Below are 18,773 nucleotides of genomic sequence, written 5' to 3'. Positions count from 1 at the left end.
GGAAGAAAAATTTAACAGTAAACAGAGAGACAGCTAGGAATTTTGAAACCATCTTATAAAGAAAGAACCAAAAGTGTTAGGAATGTTTATTTGAGGAGTAAAAGATGCAAAAGAGGAAAAGAGGAAGGCCAAATATGAGATGGATAAACTCCATAAATAAAAGAAGCCATAGGCATGAGTCTACAGGATCTGAGCAGGGCTATCGAGGACAAAATGCTGTGGACATTACTCATTCATAGGTTCACCAGGAATTGGTGTTGACCCAATGGTACTTAACACACAGAAGATGTAAGGAGCATCTCAGTTATTCAATGGCTACTATGGACAGGTGGCTGTTACAACAAGAGAAGGAAGAACTTTTCAATAGTTAGAGCTGCTCCACTGTAGATCGTATTTCTCACATATATAATAGGCATATCAAGCTAATCTTTTACCAAACCAAACTTAATTATATTTTTCTATCCATACATGTACTTTCATCTACACACATGTACTACTCGGTTCTGTTAACAGTGCAATCATCCTCTCAGTCAGTAATAGAACTCAATTCATTTTTCCTCACCACCACCCCGCTTCTAACACCAAAGTCGATCTACTTTTGAATGCTTGTTTGGAAGTTCTAGAAGAGAGCACAGCTACCCTGGCAAGAGCAGGTTCCTCCTCTCTAGAAGATTTTAACTTTCAGAAGAAATGTCCACCTATCTAGATCACTAGAATCAATTCAGGAGATCAAAGTGCCCTCTCTATAACTCCCTCTTAGTTATTCTTAGATATTTTACCTCCGAATGTGTTAAATGTGTCCACTTTTCTTAATCCCTACTGCTATTATCCAAGTTAAGGCATTATTGTCCAGAGTATTTTCAGGTTTACCCTTCTGAGTCATAGATGTTACCATCCTGACCCCCACCCCACTCACACTTAGCAGCCTTGGAGAGCTCATCATTGCCCCCAAGATAAGATCCAGACCTCTTGGCATGGTATCTGTTGCCTCTCATGATCTACCCCTTGTCAGCTTCCTGACTTCATCCTTGCTCTACCCAAGCCAAATCACTCCTGGTTCCGAGAACACAAAGCATACTTTTCATCCTCTATGACCTTGATCATACTCTGCTAGAAATCTCAGAAAGCTATTTTTTCTTTCTCCACCATTTAATATACGTATACATCCTTCCAGATCCACAGGTTTGTTTATCAACTATACCTGGAGATTTATTGAAAATGTTCCCCATATGAAAAGGTGCCAAATGGTTTATTTGATTTCACTATCTTCTTTATTATCAGGTATTTATTGAGTACTACACTATTAAGTAATCAGAGTCATCCCAAGCATCTTACATAATCCCTGGTACTTAGTAACATTTGTTAGATGTAAACAGAACATGTAAGTAAATATATAAGAAAAACTCATGTTAAGTGTTAAGTATCAATGAAGCAATGGAGGAACATGATGATATTTTGGTAATGTTGCATTTGAGGCACTGATTGGATATCCAAGAAGACATACTCTTCTTTTTAAGCATAATGGCAACTTAATGCATGTACTTGAAGAGAGGGCAAGTAGCCATAAAAAGGGAAGAAAATAAATATTAAGAGAGAAGATAAATGATAGATACAGTTTTCAAGAGAATGGTGAAGAGTTAAATATGACAAGGAGAGATGCTAATTCTTCAAAAATGTGGGTGAAGAATGAAATCATTGAACACATGTCAGGAGATATTTCAGTGATGGATGGGTCCTTAAAAGGCACATTAAAGAAGTTTATTGTTATCAGTTTGTTAATAAAAGACAAAAAAAAAACCTTTTTGTGCTCTTCATTAAAACAACATAGTTTTAATATTACAACATTTTGGAAAGACCACTTATCCTGTTTCTCATCGTGTAAGAGAAAAAGAAAATTAATAAGCCATTTATTACTACCAGCTAGGACCTTTGTGTTTCATGTGTAATAAAATAATTTTAATTCAGATGCTCAAAAAAATTAATTTAACACAGCAATAGGAATACATCTTTCGGCACCATTCAAATGCCATTTTTTTTAGGCAACAGCTAGGAAATCTTTCACTCAAAAAATCAGAGAGCTGTTGGAAAAAGGACTCTACTGGTCTCTGGCTCATTTTTATTCAATGACAGCATGATTTAGAAAGGCAATAGGGCTCTTTCCTCTCTCTGAACCTCAAAAAGTCTTAGTAAGACTTACCTCCATAGTCTCCTGATTTAACACCGCAGCCTAGCTACCTAAGTACAGAGTCAGTACCACAGGTTTTCTACTGGGTGAGAGGCACATCTTCCCAGCATCAGAGCTGTGACATGATGCTGAGCCTTCCTCATTCTCTTTTGACTCACCCACCATTCATTATCACTCAAGTCCTCATAAATGTTCAGGGCTCACTAATTAGGACAGAGAAATCCTTCTATTAAATTATATTCATAAAAAAAAAAGACCTTTGAAAGCCACTGACGTGCAAGTTGAACATATATGGTGAAAATAATGGGTGATAGTTTATGCAGAAAAAAAGAGCTGTCAATGATCTTTAGTGAAAGTTCAGCATTTCCTAACTAATGTGCTGACTCTTCCACATAGACTAATCACAGAGCTTTGGTTTCACTTTTCTGAAAAGCAACATAATTTGTCTCAAAAGAGCAAACACTTTGGAACTGAAAAACCTGGATTCTACTTTTGCTAAGTACTACCTGTGAAAACTTGAGCCTTAATTTAATTTCCCTGAAAATGGACATTTTCAGGGAAATTAGTTCTCAGTGTTGTTACAAAGTTTAAAAGAAATAAGGAATGGGTCCTCACAGATAGATGAAATTCAATCCATGGTACTCATCATTCAAAAACATCTTTCGTGGGCCAGCCCTGGACTGAGAATGTACACGTGGACAAGCCCTACTCCTCGCTCTGAGAACACACACGATTTAGTGGGAAAAGCAGGCACAGAAATAAAGGGTGGTGATTCTTAGCCCTGGGTGCAGTTATACATGTGTGGAAATGTTGAGTTGGGGTACAGAGCAGCACGTCAGCTGTGCTGGGGAGGTGGGGAGGCATATCATAGAATGCTTCACAGAAGAGATATTTGACAGTGTCTAGGAAAATTATAGCTACAACGGGGAGGGTGGCCATTTGTGAATAGGTTGTTTGTTTGTTTGTTTGTTTGTTTTATGACAAAACACATTCCAAGTACTTAGCTCTCCATTGTTGAAAGCTTTAAGTTTTAGCTGTGCTTTCCACCCTCTGTTCTTTCCACTGCAGTTCTGAGTTCCATCTGGTTGGCCTCTCTGCCTGTGGAGGTGAAAGAGCCAGGCAGTGTTTGCCTATAATTTCTTAGTCATGGTAGAACTAGAACTAGCAACATGCTGTCTATGGAGCCAATAATATGGAGCCAATAATATGGGAATAACAAAAACTTCCAAGGGGAAGATATTTGGCATATATTTTAAAGTACCAATTATTATCACCATCAGGTAGCTCCTAATACCTACTGCAAGTATTCCCCTTGCAAGTACTGCTTAAATGTAACTGTCATGGAATAACAAAAAGTTTCTTGTGCCCAAAGGTCTTGACTGTCAGATAATTCACCGTAATTGTCTCAATAGATTAAGAGAGTAACTACAAGTTGTAAAAGTCTCTGTTTGTTCCAAATTTACATGGTAGGAGAAACTGGCTAACTTTGCATGTGTAATATAAAAGAAGTCAAATTCTCTGAGCATTTCATGGTACGTTTTGCATTTGATAGTGTCACTAAAACTTTAAGAGGGACATTATTGGAATAATTTAGGGGAGAATAATGAAGTAGTTAGTTTAAGGTGGAGATAAGTAAAGTGAGATTACTGAATATTTCCTTGTTTTAATTATGTGGGCTAGGCTAATAGTGAGGAAGTTATCAGAAATTCCAGTTGTCCTTAATGTTGTTTAGCGAGCATCATTGATCTTTACCCAAGAAGAACTGTTGGTACTTTCTAAACTGGTAGAAGATAAATGGTAAAGAAATGGATTAACAGTTTAAACAAAAGAAATGCAATTAGCAAATAAGCATTTAGAAAAAAATGATCATTCTCACTAATAAACAGAGAAATAAATATTCATAAATCTGAAGTGTTATTTGCACTGATTAAATTATCAGTTTTTAAAAATTCTGATGTCAGTGTTTGTAAGATTGGCAAAACTGGTATGTGTCTGTATAATAATTTTTCTAGGCAATAAAATGGTATAAAGCTTTTGAAAAGTAATTAATAACATAAATCAAGAACCTAACAAATGTTTTTTTTTTTTTTTTAATTTGGGGAAAAACATTCAAAGGAAATTGTCAAATAAAAAAAAAGCTAATTGATATCAGTATATTCACTGCAGCATTGTCTATAATATTAAAACAATAAAAATAACTCAATATCTAACCATTAAAGTATGGTTAAATAAATTATATCTTCTAGGAAGTAACATCATATAACACAAAAATAACAATTATAGAGACCCTATCAGATCTGCTTGAATTATAATGTAAGGGGAAAAATGCAAGATATGTGGTTATATATATTCTGTGTTTATTTAAAACGATATAAAACAAATGTGGGCACATAGAGAGTCAGTAGCATAGAATAGGAAGTACATACAATTGGCAACAGACAGCCGTTAGTTTTAATTCTGGCTCTATATTTGCAAGCTGTTGATTTCTAACAACTTATTTAAGTTCTATGTGATTTACTTTCTAATACATAAAATGGAGATACTTAAACCTACCTTATAGGACAGCTACAAGAATTAAATTAGATAATTCTGTAAAGCTGAGACAAAGTAATGGAATTATGTGTGAATATTTTTCTCTTCTTTTAATTTCCATTAATTCGATAATGTTTTTGCAATAGAAAATATATTTAAATTTAATATTGATCACTAAAATTGTACTCACAAATATACACCTTATAGCGTTGACTATATGGCTAACTAAAGTGATATAAATAATAATTTTTATTTAATATACAACATCTCAAAGTACACACTGCTAAATCATATTATTTATTTATTTTTGTGTATTTATTTAACAAACACTTATGTAACTTTTATTACCATGTAACAGGCACTATTCAAAACACTTAATTTATTGAATCATTATAACAACCCCATGAGGAAGGTACTATCACATTCCAATCTTACAGATGAAAAACTGACATACAGAGAGCTTAAGTAACTTATTCTAGGTTGGGATATGGAGTGAAGGTGGAATTTGAACTCAGGCAGTCTGGCTACATGGTCCAGCTCCTGAATGTTATGATACTTTTCAATTCATTGATCAAAACATGTCCAGTGAATATATGTGGTTCTTGGCACTGTGAGGGATGCCAGGAAACAAAGTATGCAATGCTTAACTTGAAGATCGTTCTCTAGGGTTTAGCTACAGACCCCAAAATTCTGCTCTCTTAACCTCAGATAAATGCCATCCACAGCACAACTAAATGCTATTCACAGAGAGCAACCTCTTCGCACTCCTATCAACCAAGGTTCCAAATAAAAATCTACATTCTACAGCTTGGCTTTCTGTGGCAATGTCAGTGTTTTCAGAGTATGTGCTGAGAAATCCTAGAGCTGAGTGAAGGAGTATAATGTTCTGCAAACATTTGACCCAAGTTTCTCTTTATACATATATCTTTGTATATACACTTTCATACACTACACGTATATGTAACTAATAGTACAACTCAAATATTAAACTAATATTACCAAATAAAATTATACATTGAGATATGTTTTATCATACATTTTAACACATACAAAACCCACAATGCATTCATTTTTGCTGTTGGATTGTCATTGCGTGTATCTCAGATGAAAATGTCCCTTTATCTCTTTCTAATTGAATATACTGAAACTGCAAAGCCAATTCTTACAAACCTGAAAGTTTCTTACCATTTGGGAGATGATATAATATAATAGTTAAGAATAATGTCATCTAGAATAAGACAGTCTAGATGACATTTCAAGCAAAGGTATTTACCACATGACTTTAGATAAGCTTCTGAACTTCTCTATGCCTTATTTTTCTCATCTGTTAAATGGAACAGTGCATACTCATAGGGTTGTAAAATAGAAAAGATGTAAACATATAAACTTTGAAAATTTTTTAATAAATATAGTGCTCAATAAATGTTAGATATTATAATTTGTGTTGCAACCACTTATCTTGTTACCATGCAATCAAAACAAAACGTGAAGTTACATTAACTTCTAAAGTTGCTATGAAGCTGGAAGCCTCATTTTTCAAGTTTTTATGTTCATCCAAAATTGTTACTAAGTGTATAAGTGTTACAAATTTGAACTAATAAATTTATACTAGTTAAATACTACTACAATTTGTCAATTCATTCTTTTAAAAATTTTGTTTTGGGAAAAAAATATCCCGCTTTAAAAAAATAATACATTGCATCATAATGAAATTTGTCTTTATGCTCTATGTTGTCTTATTCCAAAGGGGAGAAAATTACCTTTTTCAAATATATTTGTTTCTTTTCATGTCAACCTGTCATTTAAAGATTACTTTTAACTGATCAAATTATATGGAAATAGTAACGAACCCCTTATTTGGTCATTTGTATTTCGGGGGCATGTTCTACTTATCACCAAAGAATAGTGGTTTAATCTCTACCTATTTCTTTCAAGATTGGTTCTTTTCTTGACCACAGGACTGATTAGAATGCATGAAGACATTTTAAATAAATAACCCATGTTTTTTTTTTTTCTTTCTTTTCTTGCAGTCACTCCCAACACAGCACTGCAACCCGCCAGCCTTCAGTGACTCTCCAACGGGCTATCTCACTGGAAGGGTAAGATAAGAGTAATATAGAGCCATCTCTTACACTAAACTGCGCAGCTTTATCACTGCGAGCATAAAGAAAGGTTCTCCTTTCTTTCTCTCGCTACCCTCTCCCTTGTCCTCTCTCTCTCTCTTCCCCCCCACCCCCCGCTTTCTCAGCAAGTATCTGTGAAGCTTATATTTCCTAAAACACTGCTACAAAGTATATTTAACAATTCATATAAGATTTCTTCTTTCCCTTCAGAGGATTCTTTGTCTAGTGAGAGTTACAGAAATACAAACACATATTTGTATACAAACACATATTTGTATAGTGTAAGAATCACACAGGAGATACATATAAGGGAGTAAAGGAGGATTCAGGAAAGATACCTGACTGAGAATGGGAATCAGATAGGGAATGGCCAGCAGAATGGTTTCAAAGTTGATGTAACTCTCAATTTGAGAACTGAAGCATCTATGGAAGTTTGCCTGAAGCATCTATTGGAAGGAAAGGTACTCTGAGCAGAAGAAAGAGCATGTACATAAACATGACCACATGAGGCCATAGAGTAATTCAGTTCTGAGGCATAGTGTGTGTAAGTCAGTGGAGATGAGAATGGAGGTGTTGGCAGAGTGGGCTTAACAGATGTAGAGGACTTAGTATTTTGTATTTCTAAATTCCCCAACCAGATAAAAGCTGGAAAGGCTGGGGAAAAGGAGCTAATATTTTCTTCCACTTACCTTATAATTGCAACTGGTTTAATTGAGAACACTTAATTGATTAATATATAAAAATTTAATTATTTTCTTTTTCCAGTATATTATCACCTATGCTTTATTTGACCCTACTTGCCAATTAAGCTTCCTTGATGGCATTTCAATTCAAACCTCCCACTTTATTTATTAGTCCTCTTCATTTTAAAATCTTATGTTTTATTCAGACCTCTGTCCCTCCTTCCAACATCATTAAGACTTGGTTTCTACCAAAATGTTCTGGAGTTGATAGAGGTGTGGTCTGCTTGTGTGTGTGTGTGTGTATGTGTGTGTATATGCTTGAGCACGGGCTCTCTCTCTCTCTTTCTCTCTCCTCCCTCCCTTTCTCTCTTTCTCTCTCTCTCTCTCTCTCTCTCTCTCTCTCTCACACACACACACACACACACACACACACACACCACCCTCTATATCTTTCTTTCTCTTAGATTTATCCTTTGATAGTACTGGGCATAAGGAAGGAAACGGGAAATGGCATTTCCTTACCATTCTACTACGTTTATCTCCTTTTTGTTGGTTGTCTCTGGCAATGTAGCCTGGGTGGGTAGAGAACCAAACACACACTGATGCTATGAGACTCAACCAACTCCTCCAGCCGTGTGGTGTCCCAGGAGACTCAACTATCTTTTTCAAAAAACCCTCAGCTTTAGCACTCCGTAGTCTTCTGTTGTGCCCACCACTTTGCCCAAACTGCAGCAATCCCTCACAAGCCCCCTTTCTCTCACCTGTCCTCAGCAGCTTCCAATGTGAGGCTTGCATAAACAGCAGCAGCCCTCTTTCCTACCCCTCAGGTAGAACTCACCAGGGATAGTCCTTGCCTCCTCTCTCCCTGATAACATTCTCCTCTCTCCCCAGGGTTCTTTTCTACCCCCAGTAGCAATAGGGCAAGTCAGCAAACACCATGGCTAAGTGGACATCTACCTGGGAGGGAAATGTTAGTCTTTCTCTCATGGAACAGCATACATTTTATAAATACTTTTAATGGAGTGCCTTTTCTTGCCTTCAGCTAAGGAGACCCATTGAATATCCCTAAACCCTTGGGAAGGTGAATGTAAGGAATGTGGCCTGTCCATGAACACTGTACTCCCTTCTCCTGCTAGTGCTCCTCTACTGTTTTTGATAATGAAGAATATTAAACTGCTTTAATTCTTCTAGTTAAAAAAAAAAAAAGCAAACAAATAAAACAAAAGAAATAACAGAAATGGAGGTGGTAGGCTAAATATGAACTTAGCTCTAGAGAATTAAGTAACTTATTTCTCAACAGAACACTCTATTCATTGTAACATTTGTTCTATTCCACTTTTAAAAAAAGAAAAAAGATACAAGGCATTCTCAATCAATATTTCAGAGCATTTGATTCTGTAATAATATATAAGGTAGTCTAGATCATGGATCCAAGCTGACTCCCTGAATTTAAATCCAGGCTCAGAAACTTAGTAGTTATGTGAAAGCAAGTTACTTAGTTTCTTGTGCCTCAGTTTCCTCATCTGTAAAATGTAGATACTAATAATATTTCTCTGTAGAATTTTTTCAAGAATGAAATTCATGTATATATATAATTTTTATAATAATACTGACATATGTGTGTTTTCTATAGTAATTGTTGTTCTTATATAAAATATAAGACATATTCTCATTTATATTAAATAAGGATTTGTTAAAACAGTATCTTCACTGTACTTTGGAGAGACATATTCTTATATGCATAGCTAATAATCATTTGTGGAAGCACTCCAAATCATTATTTGAGTCTGCTTCATTTCCCTGTTAATATTTATATAAAAATATTTTAATTAACAAGATTATATGTAAATGCTTATTAAACACAGTAAAGAATTACCTAAGCCTTTCTACATATCAGCTTATCTTCAGCTCCAAAAGAAAGAATTTAGGACCAGAATAAGTAATGGTCTTAAATGTCTTAAATTTCTGATACACTCACACACACACACACACACACCCCTATATTAGAAATCTTAAGACAAAGAGAATTCTTAACACATGAGAGGAAACAGTCTCCCCAGCCTGCAAACCTTCTGCAATTGGACTTGAGAATGTTCATCAGTCAGCACCCACAGTTTGTGCAGCCTTATGACCACACACTCCATACCACTCCCCTCAATTTTCTTTTTCTGGAAAATGCCATAGTTTAGAAAAACTCTTCCACAAAACTCAGTCATTGGTCACATCCTCCAAAAGACTGTGATCGGTTTTGAATTCTCCACATTAAATCAGATATGTGGAAAGAGTCAACGAAAGGACATCCAGAGTTAGCAAAGGGATGGGCAGCATGCTATCAATAAAACATTGGCGGGGTTAAGATTCCATATTGACAGGGAAGGGAGCGTCATTGGGTGCTTAATGAGATTATATTCAAAATGTGCAACTTGATACGAAAAATATAATACAAATTCATGGATATTCCTTTGAGGGAAGAGAAAATAAACTAACATTTATTGAGTGCTTATTAGGTGGTAGGGTATAGATCTCTACACATATTTATCTATTTATCTACCTACATACCTACCTACCTACCTGCCTATCCATCTATCTACCTACTTATTCATCCAATTTTGTTTCCAAAATATTCTTATGAAATAGGCATCCTATTTTCTAAACTTCAATTCACAAAGAGGTTAAGTAATTTTCCCAGAGCACTTACATAGAAAGTAGCACAGCTTGGATTTCAAATCAAATTTGACTCCACTGTTCAAGTCCATCCCCTGTAATGCAGCATGAAGAGGCTTTATTGAGCTGGTCATGACATTCATAAACCACATTCATGCCAAGTTAGACATAGTGAAGAATTTCCCAGGGGAAAAATTATAAAGAACTGAAACTGACTCTAAGCCTAGAAGTCATTAAATAGAATTAATAACCTATCATTTGGAATGACTCTGGAGGTCCAAGGGCATGCTAGGTAGTTGAGGTGTTGTTTGTGGTAGACGTGAGGGTGTGGAGGCTGAGCGTATCACTGGTCTCTACCTCGCCTTCCTTGTTCCTTATGAAGACCATTTTTGGCTGGGTGGCTGTCAGTCCATATTTTGGTCATTAACACAAAGACTTCCTCCAGCCATGCCAAATAATGTCATTTTCTTCTACAGCTACTTCCAAACCTTTTCTTTCTTCTTATTCACAAAATTATATTAGCAGTTTGCCAACAAGCATTCATTAAGCATTTTATACTGTTTCACAATAGAACGGAATGACCTGTGTGATAAATGCAAGCAATAAATCTAATTCTCTGCTAAGATGAAGCCAAAAATGTGAAGGCCTTACCCTGACTTTATAACACAAAAGTGACTCTTTTTCTAAAAATTAAAAATAGGATTCTCAGCTACACTCTATTGTTGACTGGTATAAAGCAGTTTGCCTCTAATGAATAATGCACTAAGAAAAATATTCTATTCCCTACAATCATAAAAGAAAACTGACTCTTCTATCAAAGAATTGGTTTTGAACTGTGGCCTCTCTGCCATCTGTTACTATTAATCTTAAACAGGACCCTTCCCCTCTAAGCATGTTTTTCTCCTCAAAAGGAGAAGAGCATAGGACCTACCAACGTTCTGTAAAAGTAGCAAGTACATATTAGACCCTCAATAGTACCAAATATCCTGAGAATACAAACAAAATTTTATTTTTATAGCCTAGATTAATTTGAAGATCCAATTTGAACATTTGTTATTTATGTAAGACAGCTCTGGATATAACATAAAATGTTTAAAGTAGAAATAATTTGCATTGCTGAAATATTTAGAAGGGAATACCTCAATAATTCTCTACAAAGCCCAGAACACTCAAGTTCATGCTATATGTATTTAGCTGTCCATAAGATAGAGAGAGAATGTGGCATACAATCATTGTCACTGAATGAATACTGCAAAAGTTGTTTTTCACTCTGCATAGGCCAATTGGTCTTTAACAAGTTTCCCATTAAGGTGTTATACTGCTGAGTGTAGGCAATCAACTGAAATTGGAAATTTCATTATTTCAAAACTCTCTTTCCTGATGCTTTCATGAAATCAACTACACAGAATATTTTTTTAAATGAATGTACTTTAAAAGGCCATGTGTTTATATATTTTTCACCTAAGTTGCTATTAGCTTGACATAAAATAAGTGACAATATTTCAGATTTCCAGTTAATTTGATCCGTGGAGACAACAAAACTGTCTAATTGAGCTACTACTTAGAGTTACTGCTATTTTTTAAATTGGTATCTGAATCATCTATACCTATGCCAGACATAATGAGGCAGAATAACATCCCCATTAACAGTGTGAGGTCCTTGCTTCAGGTTAAAGTTGACAGATGTGGCCCATGCCTTAATCTCTTCTTCCTCCTGACACTCCATTAAAAGGAAGCTAATATAATAATTTAAAAAAAAAAAGGTACAATCCCATGACAGTACACAAAATGGGAGAAGGCATCAAAGGCTAAAAGATTTCATTACACTTCTGGATTACGGAAAGCAGGTGGAAGGAAAAGAAATTAAATGTCTCCCTACCCCACCTCTCTCCCCGCCAATTTTTTCGTTTGTGATTCATAGTCCAAAAACAACAGACCAGCCTCTTGAGTAGCTCTGGGTGAGAGTACCAGTCTTACTTTTTATGCTAAGTCACCTGCTGAAGGATCCTAGCTGCTTGGAGAGACTAAGGGAGTTTACAGACCCCTCCTCCATCCTGGGAGGGGAGAGGTCAGAGCTTAAACCTCAATGGACTCATAAAGAATGATGAGCAGATCACCCCAGATCATCTGTTTCCCGTCACCATCATGTATTTGCTTTTCATTTCTTCCTGTGTCCCTGAAGTCTCCACCTCTGCTCCTAGTTGAGCTGTCAGTTCATTTTTCTTAGCCCCATTTCAAATGGTCTACAGCTTCTTTTTTCTATTTCCTTACTCTGTAAGATGTCCTTTCCTAGACCTTGTAATCTTTCTTCCTTACATGTGTAAAGCTGAAAATATAAAAGATGTCATTACAGCAAATTTTAAGGATTACCCCAAATTTATCAGTGTTGAAAAAATGCTGAGGCTGCAGAGAGCAGGGAATACTTAAGGGCTGTCATACATAGCATTCTAATTCATTCACAGGGCCTGGGTTTCTCACGCCATCTGCTGTTGAAACAAGGTGTGTGCGCACGCGCGCGTGCGTGTGTGTGTTTTAATGTCGATTTCTTGTACGGAACAGATAGAAGTTTTCAAATTTGAAATTTCAAGTAAAATATCAGAAGAGATTTTGAAAGACGACATTGAGAATCTAGATTTATATTTTTCTAGGTAAAGACTTTTATAAACGTTAACCTCTATTGTTGTTATTATTCCATAAAAGAAAGGCTTCTTTAAATGATAGAAACCAGAAAAGACATATAGAATTTAGAGCACGCCATAATGAAAGCACTCCATCATTCAGAGACATAAACTGTAATACTCTAAAAGGATATTTTCCATACTCAAATGCTTAAAATATAACATTAAACATTGTATATTTAATAGCTGAAATGTTATAAGTGCTTTACGTGGATCTCATTTGGTTCTGATGACTATTATTATTGTTGCATATGAGCATATTATCCCATTCTATGGGTGAGGACACTGAGGCTTAGAGAAGTGGCAGGTGTCTCAGATCATACAGCCAGTAAGTGGCAGAACTGGGATTGAAACACACATTTCTAAATCGCCACATTCTCCTTCTTCCTCAGAATTATATGTGTTTTGTTATTATAAGTTGGCCAATTTGGAGGCCAAAGTAAGACATGGAAATACAGTGTGGAGCTCAGTATGATTTCTGGAGTTTGGGAGGTCTTTGTTTTTATAAAGTCATTGTTTAAAATCCAGTTTCATATAGGAATGTGAGTTAACAAAAGTAGAATGACCACCTGAAGCGATTTCAGTAACCTTCAAATGTGTTAAATTAGAAGTAGAGCAATCATATTTCCACACTGTTGGCATCTGTTTTACCCTGGAGGACTAAGAAGAAGCTCAGAAGTGATAGATCAGGAGTCTGATTGTCCAGAGCTGCCGGGCTGTCCCGTACGGTGGCCTCGCACACTGAGGCTGCTCAGTGTCACACAGCTGGAATTTATCTTAGAAGACCGCCACAGAATTCACTGGAGAATTTTGTTTTGTTTTTGTTTTTATAAATGGTCCTTATTTTCCATGCATAATTCAATGCTAACATAACTATTTAACATCACCTTGCATATCTTCTTTGGGAACCTTTTTATTTTTTAATACTGGTTTATTAAAGGGCTTAAAGTAAATTGTGAGTAAACTTCCTTCTCGTTATTATATAATTAAACATACTAGAGTGTTCTGCAAAATATTCAACTAGAAAATTACCCCTTTTAATCAATATTCATAATTATTATAATAATAATATGATCACCCATGATGTCAATTGAGATGGCATTGAAGAGCTAGTGTTCTGAATGATTCAAGGAAGAATAAAAAAAAGTATTTAATTGTACGTTTGTTAGGCTAGTAAAAATGAATACAGGAAACATGAATTATTTCATAACAAGATTTAGTTACCCAAACTGTCAGAGTTATCAATTACCTAATTATAGGCCTAGCATCAAACTCCTCTATATATTGCACCATTATGCTTCTTTGAATACCACCCTTTTCTAGTATCTTTCTAGTATGAAGGCTGCCCTTGCTGACTTCAGTCCATTTATGACTAGTTAATAAATTTAGTTAGAAATATAATGATGAGACATGCAGACACTAACCATACCTTCATTCTGGTAGAAAAATATTAATCAAATAATCACACAAACAAATGTGAATCTCTGACTGTGCCGAATGCTGTGAAAGAGCGGTCTGTGGTTTCCTGAGAGCCTGTAATAGGTGATCTGACCTTGTCCGGGAGGTCGGGGGGATCATGGAAGTCTCTAAACGATGAGTAGGGTTAACTAGGCAAAGAGAAAGAGCCATCATCAATGGCTGCACAAGAAATGATTACAAATCTGTCTGAGTATATTTCCACACTGAGCACTGACAAGAATAACATGAATTCAGTAGAGCCTGGCATTTCGAAATTTATAATGAGGAGGCTGACTCATGGTTGACTCTCTGTCTCCCCTGGAGAGGCCATCTGATGCAGACTTCCAGTTGCTTATCAGAACTGTATGGTCTCTGCATAGGTGTAATTTTCTAAATCCTGTCTCTGAGCAGTTCTGTTGCTCCATTTGTTTTTTGTCTGATGTGTCCGTTTGGTCGTTATCTGCCTATGTAGCAGAACTCGGAGATTCTTCCTCGCCACTGCCACTTCCTACCCTCCTCCTTCTCTCCCAAACCTTTTCCTGGCCCCTCTTATTTTCTATCTTTTTTCCCTCTCTCCTTCCTTCTTTTCATAAACTTCCTCCTTCTCCTTCTGCTTTTATTCTTATTCTCCATTCATTTCCTTCTTTTCCTTTTTTATTCTTCTATTTTGCTGTTCACCCTGAAGTACTAGGCTTATGTTTGTACAGTGCATTACAATTTACAAAGGCATCTCATGGACCTTATTCTATTTGATCCCAATAACAAGTTTGTAAGGGAGGCTGGGTTAGAATCATTTATCCTGTTTACGGATCTGTTAGAAAGTTAAGTGCCTTCCCAAAATCATGTACTTAAGAAGGCAAGGAGACTTGACTACAACCCAGAGGCCTATCTCCCAACTCCATGCTGTCATCACCAGACCATCCTGCCTCAACAGAAATGTAGAAGACATTCCAACCACGTCTTTTAGACTCACTGACTGAGGAGGTCCTTCTCGGTCCTGTCTTTATTATTCACAAAAATGAGTCTAGACAGAAGTTGTGGTCAGATGGGTTTTCTTGTTGCTCATCCATCATATGACAAGAAACAGTCTCAGTATCATCTGATGAATATTTAGTAGACATTGCATTTGACCTTGAACTGAACCCCTTATAAAGAATGATTTTCATTGTATTTTTACCTTACGCGGCTGTGACTTGGGAGGTGGTATGGCTGTGGAGATCAGGGAATCACAAGTATTGCTTTGGGTATCATTTGTCAACTTTCATTAGATTACTCATCTTGAGACATCCATCTTTATATACACAAACTGAATCTGGTGTTTTTCTCTGCATATATTGCTAATCCCTCAGAGACCCTCAAATTCCATTAGGATTTCTGTTTACTTCCTTCTCCTGCCCAATTATAGGAGAGTTTAAAGAAAGAGCACATTCATATCCTATGCCACAGGCCAGATGTCCCTCTATTACCAGAAAAGCAGCCAATGGTCTTTATTCTTTATTTAATTTCTCTGCTGATTTCCAGTCCTGGTAAATGTTTACTCTACTGAAGTATGCTTTTAAGATGTCAGTCAGCGACTTTTATTGACTGATAGATGACAATTACCGATGCGCCTTCTTGTTACATAGAAAATCAGACCGTTCATGGAGATTTATGGAGGAGACAAGGGCCATCATTCATTCATTCATTCATTCATTCAACCGGTCATTGATTTGATTGATTAACCTCTTATTTATCTGTTTGTTCAACTGAGCATTTTCTGAATTTCCATTATGAGCCAGGCACTCTGGTGAGACATTTGAGAAAATCAAAAACAAAAAAGCTCAATTCCTGCCTATGAGAAGCACAGAGTCTAGTGGGGATGACAAAACATTGAAAAAAATGCAATAATTCATTGAGCAATAATTACATCTATGTAATTTCAGAGCAAAAGAACAAGCAGCTGGTTTGGGGAAAACTAGTAGCACTGTTCAGATGCAATTTCAGTGATTTCTATCAGGTGGCTACCAAAATTGAAAGGAAAGAGCACTCTCTTCAAACAGAAAGTTCCCTGCACATGTGGGCTGGTATCAAGAGTTAGGAAATTTCCTTCTAAGTACAGGTTTGTAAAAGCTACAGGAAATTGTAAAAGTGAGCCATGCTTTTCACAGCCTACTCATTTTGCAAATGGAGAATTCTCCCGCAGTCAAGTATTAATTATGCACGTTGATGGGAAATTGCACTTCATTGTCAACGTTGCATAATATTAAAATGTGTAAATATTTCTCCCCTTATGGTGCCTTTTCTGTACCTCTGAAATCCTTGTTTGTCCTCAAATCCTTCTCCTTGGTATAGCAGCCTGGTATAATTTAAAGAAAATGGCCTTTAATTTATCTCTACCTTTATTTAAATACTGGTCTTACTAGCTGTATCACCTTGAGCTATTAATGAAGTTCTCTGGGTCTCTATTTTTTTTTTTTATCTATAAAGTAGGAATTAATATCTATTTCATAAGATTGTTTTAAAATTTTATTTTTTTAAATATGGAAGTATTCTAACAGTTTTTAACAAACACTAGATACTCAGTAGGGGTTAGTTCTCTCTCTCTTCGACTCATCTGCCCCATTTCTTACCGATGTTCTAGAACCTTTTTCCTCCTCTCCCATACCAAAAATCAACTAACAAAGTTTCTATTCATCATTCATTCAACAAACATTTCCTGTGAACCTCTCATGTGCCTTCAAAGAGATTCAGTCACTAGTATGAAAGACAGAGCACAGCGCACAGTAGAGAAACAAAGGAAGAGAAAGTATGTTCCACTTAGGAGACATCAAGAGTCCCAACATCCTTCTAGACCCAAAGAAATGCATTTCTTAATGCAGATTTTCAGAGAGAATAGCATATGCAAAAAGGATACTTTAGGGCAATGTCTCCTAATCCCACTTCCTTATTTTATACATGACAGAATTAAGTCCAGAGCCCATGCGCATGTATGATTGCTCACATGTATGCACACATGTATGCTCCTTGTTTGATATGTAAGAATTTCTCTCCCCTGCAAGATTTCTAAGGGCAGCTTCTAGGTCTGTTCCTATCATGTGATTATGAAGCAATCTCCTAAACACAGACTATGTTTAACAAATGATGATTTGTTAAGGTTCTTTCTTCTACCATGACCTGAGGTATAGGAGATTCATTTTCACTGAGTGACTGATATTCTCCACTGTTAATCATTTTTATACCAGAGGACATAAACCAACCAATCCTTACTCTTTTTCTCTCTGTATAGCTGTATAAGGTAGTGGAAGCAGCAAAGGTTTTTGTAGGCCATCAGGAATAAGTATGAATGCTGCTGCTACCACTTTTCACCTGTCGATCTTGGACAAGAAACTTAACCTTTTCAAACCTGTTTCTCATCTTTAAATAATGAGAGTAGTAATATCTAACTTATAGGAATATCATAGGATTAAATAGCCTTCGCTCTTAATAAATGTCGGTGATTATAATTAAAATTAAAGCGCATCTCACCAACTAAAATATAAATTTGTGTTGTGTTCAGGTAGGAAAAGACCAAGACTGATAATAGTAGTTTCATTCCTTCTTGCCAATTTTATTGTGTCACTCATGCTACAGTTGATAATACGATAGGAGGACCACATTACCACATTACCATCTGTGTGTGTGTGTGTGTGTGTGTACATGTGCGTGCTTTATGGTTACAGTCTCAGCCCCAATGTAGCCCCCCTGAAGTACAGTGGATTCTCAATGGGTATAATATGATAAATGGATAAAGTATGATGATTGAAATAATCTATATATGAGTATGTAGCAATGAAATCCTACAGGAACTGGTATTAGAGAGAGCTGAGGAGAGCAAACATTCAAACAATCATGGAGAAAGAGAGGGAGCTTCCCAAGCAGACAAAAGGGAAGAAGCTATCTAGCTGCAGGCAGAGGGGAATTTATAGGCAAAGACCAAGGAAGGGAAAGTCAGGTGTTTGAGGAAAAGCTAGTAATCCAGAGAAAATCAGAGTTTTGATGCAATTTGAACTTAGAGTAATTCTGAGTGTGCTCCAAGGGGTGAAGCTATATGTTTGTTCAGGAAAGAAAATGTCGATGATTCTTTTGAAGTCACTTCATGTTAATGTCAGTGTCCAAAGCTGGCTTTCAGATTTCACCATGGGTAAAGAAACTTGTTAATGAATAACTTTAAAAATGCCATGCCCAAGATGGTTTTGAACCAAGTTCTACTTCTAGGTGCAGGTGTCTGGGCAGGAGAAAGTAGATCAGTGAAAGAAATGAAATTTCTCAATTGAAAAAGCCAGGATCTGAAGCAGTGATCTTAACACTTTATTTTCTGATGAGGGGAAACAAAAAAAAAGGAATCAGAAAATTTATTCAGGGCTCAATTAATTGTTATATAAAGCTTTCCCTGGAATTAGCAGAAAACAGAATTTGTAGCAGGAAGAAGCTG

The 18,773-nt window shown here is 36.1% G+C and overlaps 1 protein-coding gene across 2 annotated transcripts in view; it reads left to right on the top strand.

Annotated features, from left to right (window-relative positions):
• DLG2 (discs large MAGUK scaffold protein 2) overlaps positions 1-18,773 on the top strand; it is a 657,893-nt gene that overhangs the window by 314,454 nt on the left and 324,666 nt on the right. For both annotated transcript variants that reach the window (XM_006926670.1, XM_006926664.3), the window contains one exon: positions 6,748-6,816. In XM_006926670.1, the coding sequence (XP_006926732.1) occupies positions 6,748-6,816 (69 nt within the window). The remainder of the gene's footprint in view (positions 1-6,747; positions 6,817-18,773) is intronic.

The sequence above is a fragment of the Pteropus alecto genome, unplaced genomic scaffold (assembly GCF_000325575.1).
Source record: "Pteropus alecto unplaced genomic scaffold, ASM32557v1 scaffold7, whole genome shotgun sequence".
NCBI lineage: Eukaryota > Metazoa > Chordata > Mammalia > Chiroptera > Pteropodidae > Pteropus > Pteropus alecto.
This window is presented reverse-complemented; position numbering and strand designations above follow the sequence as displayed.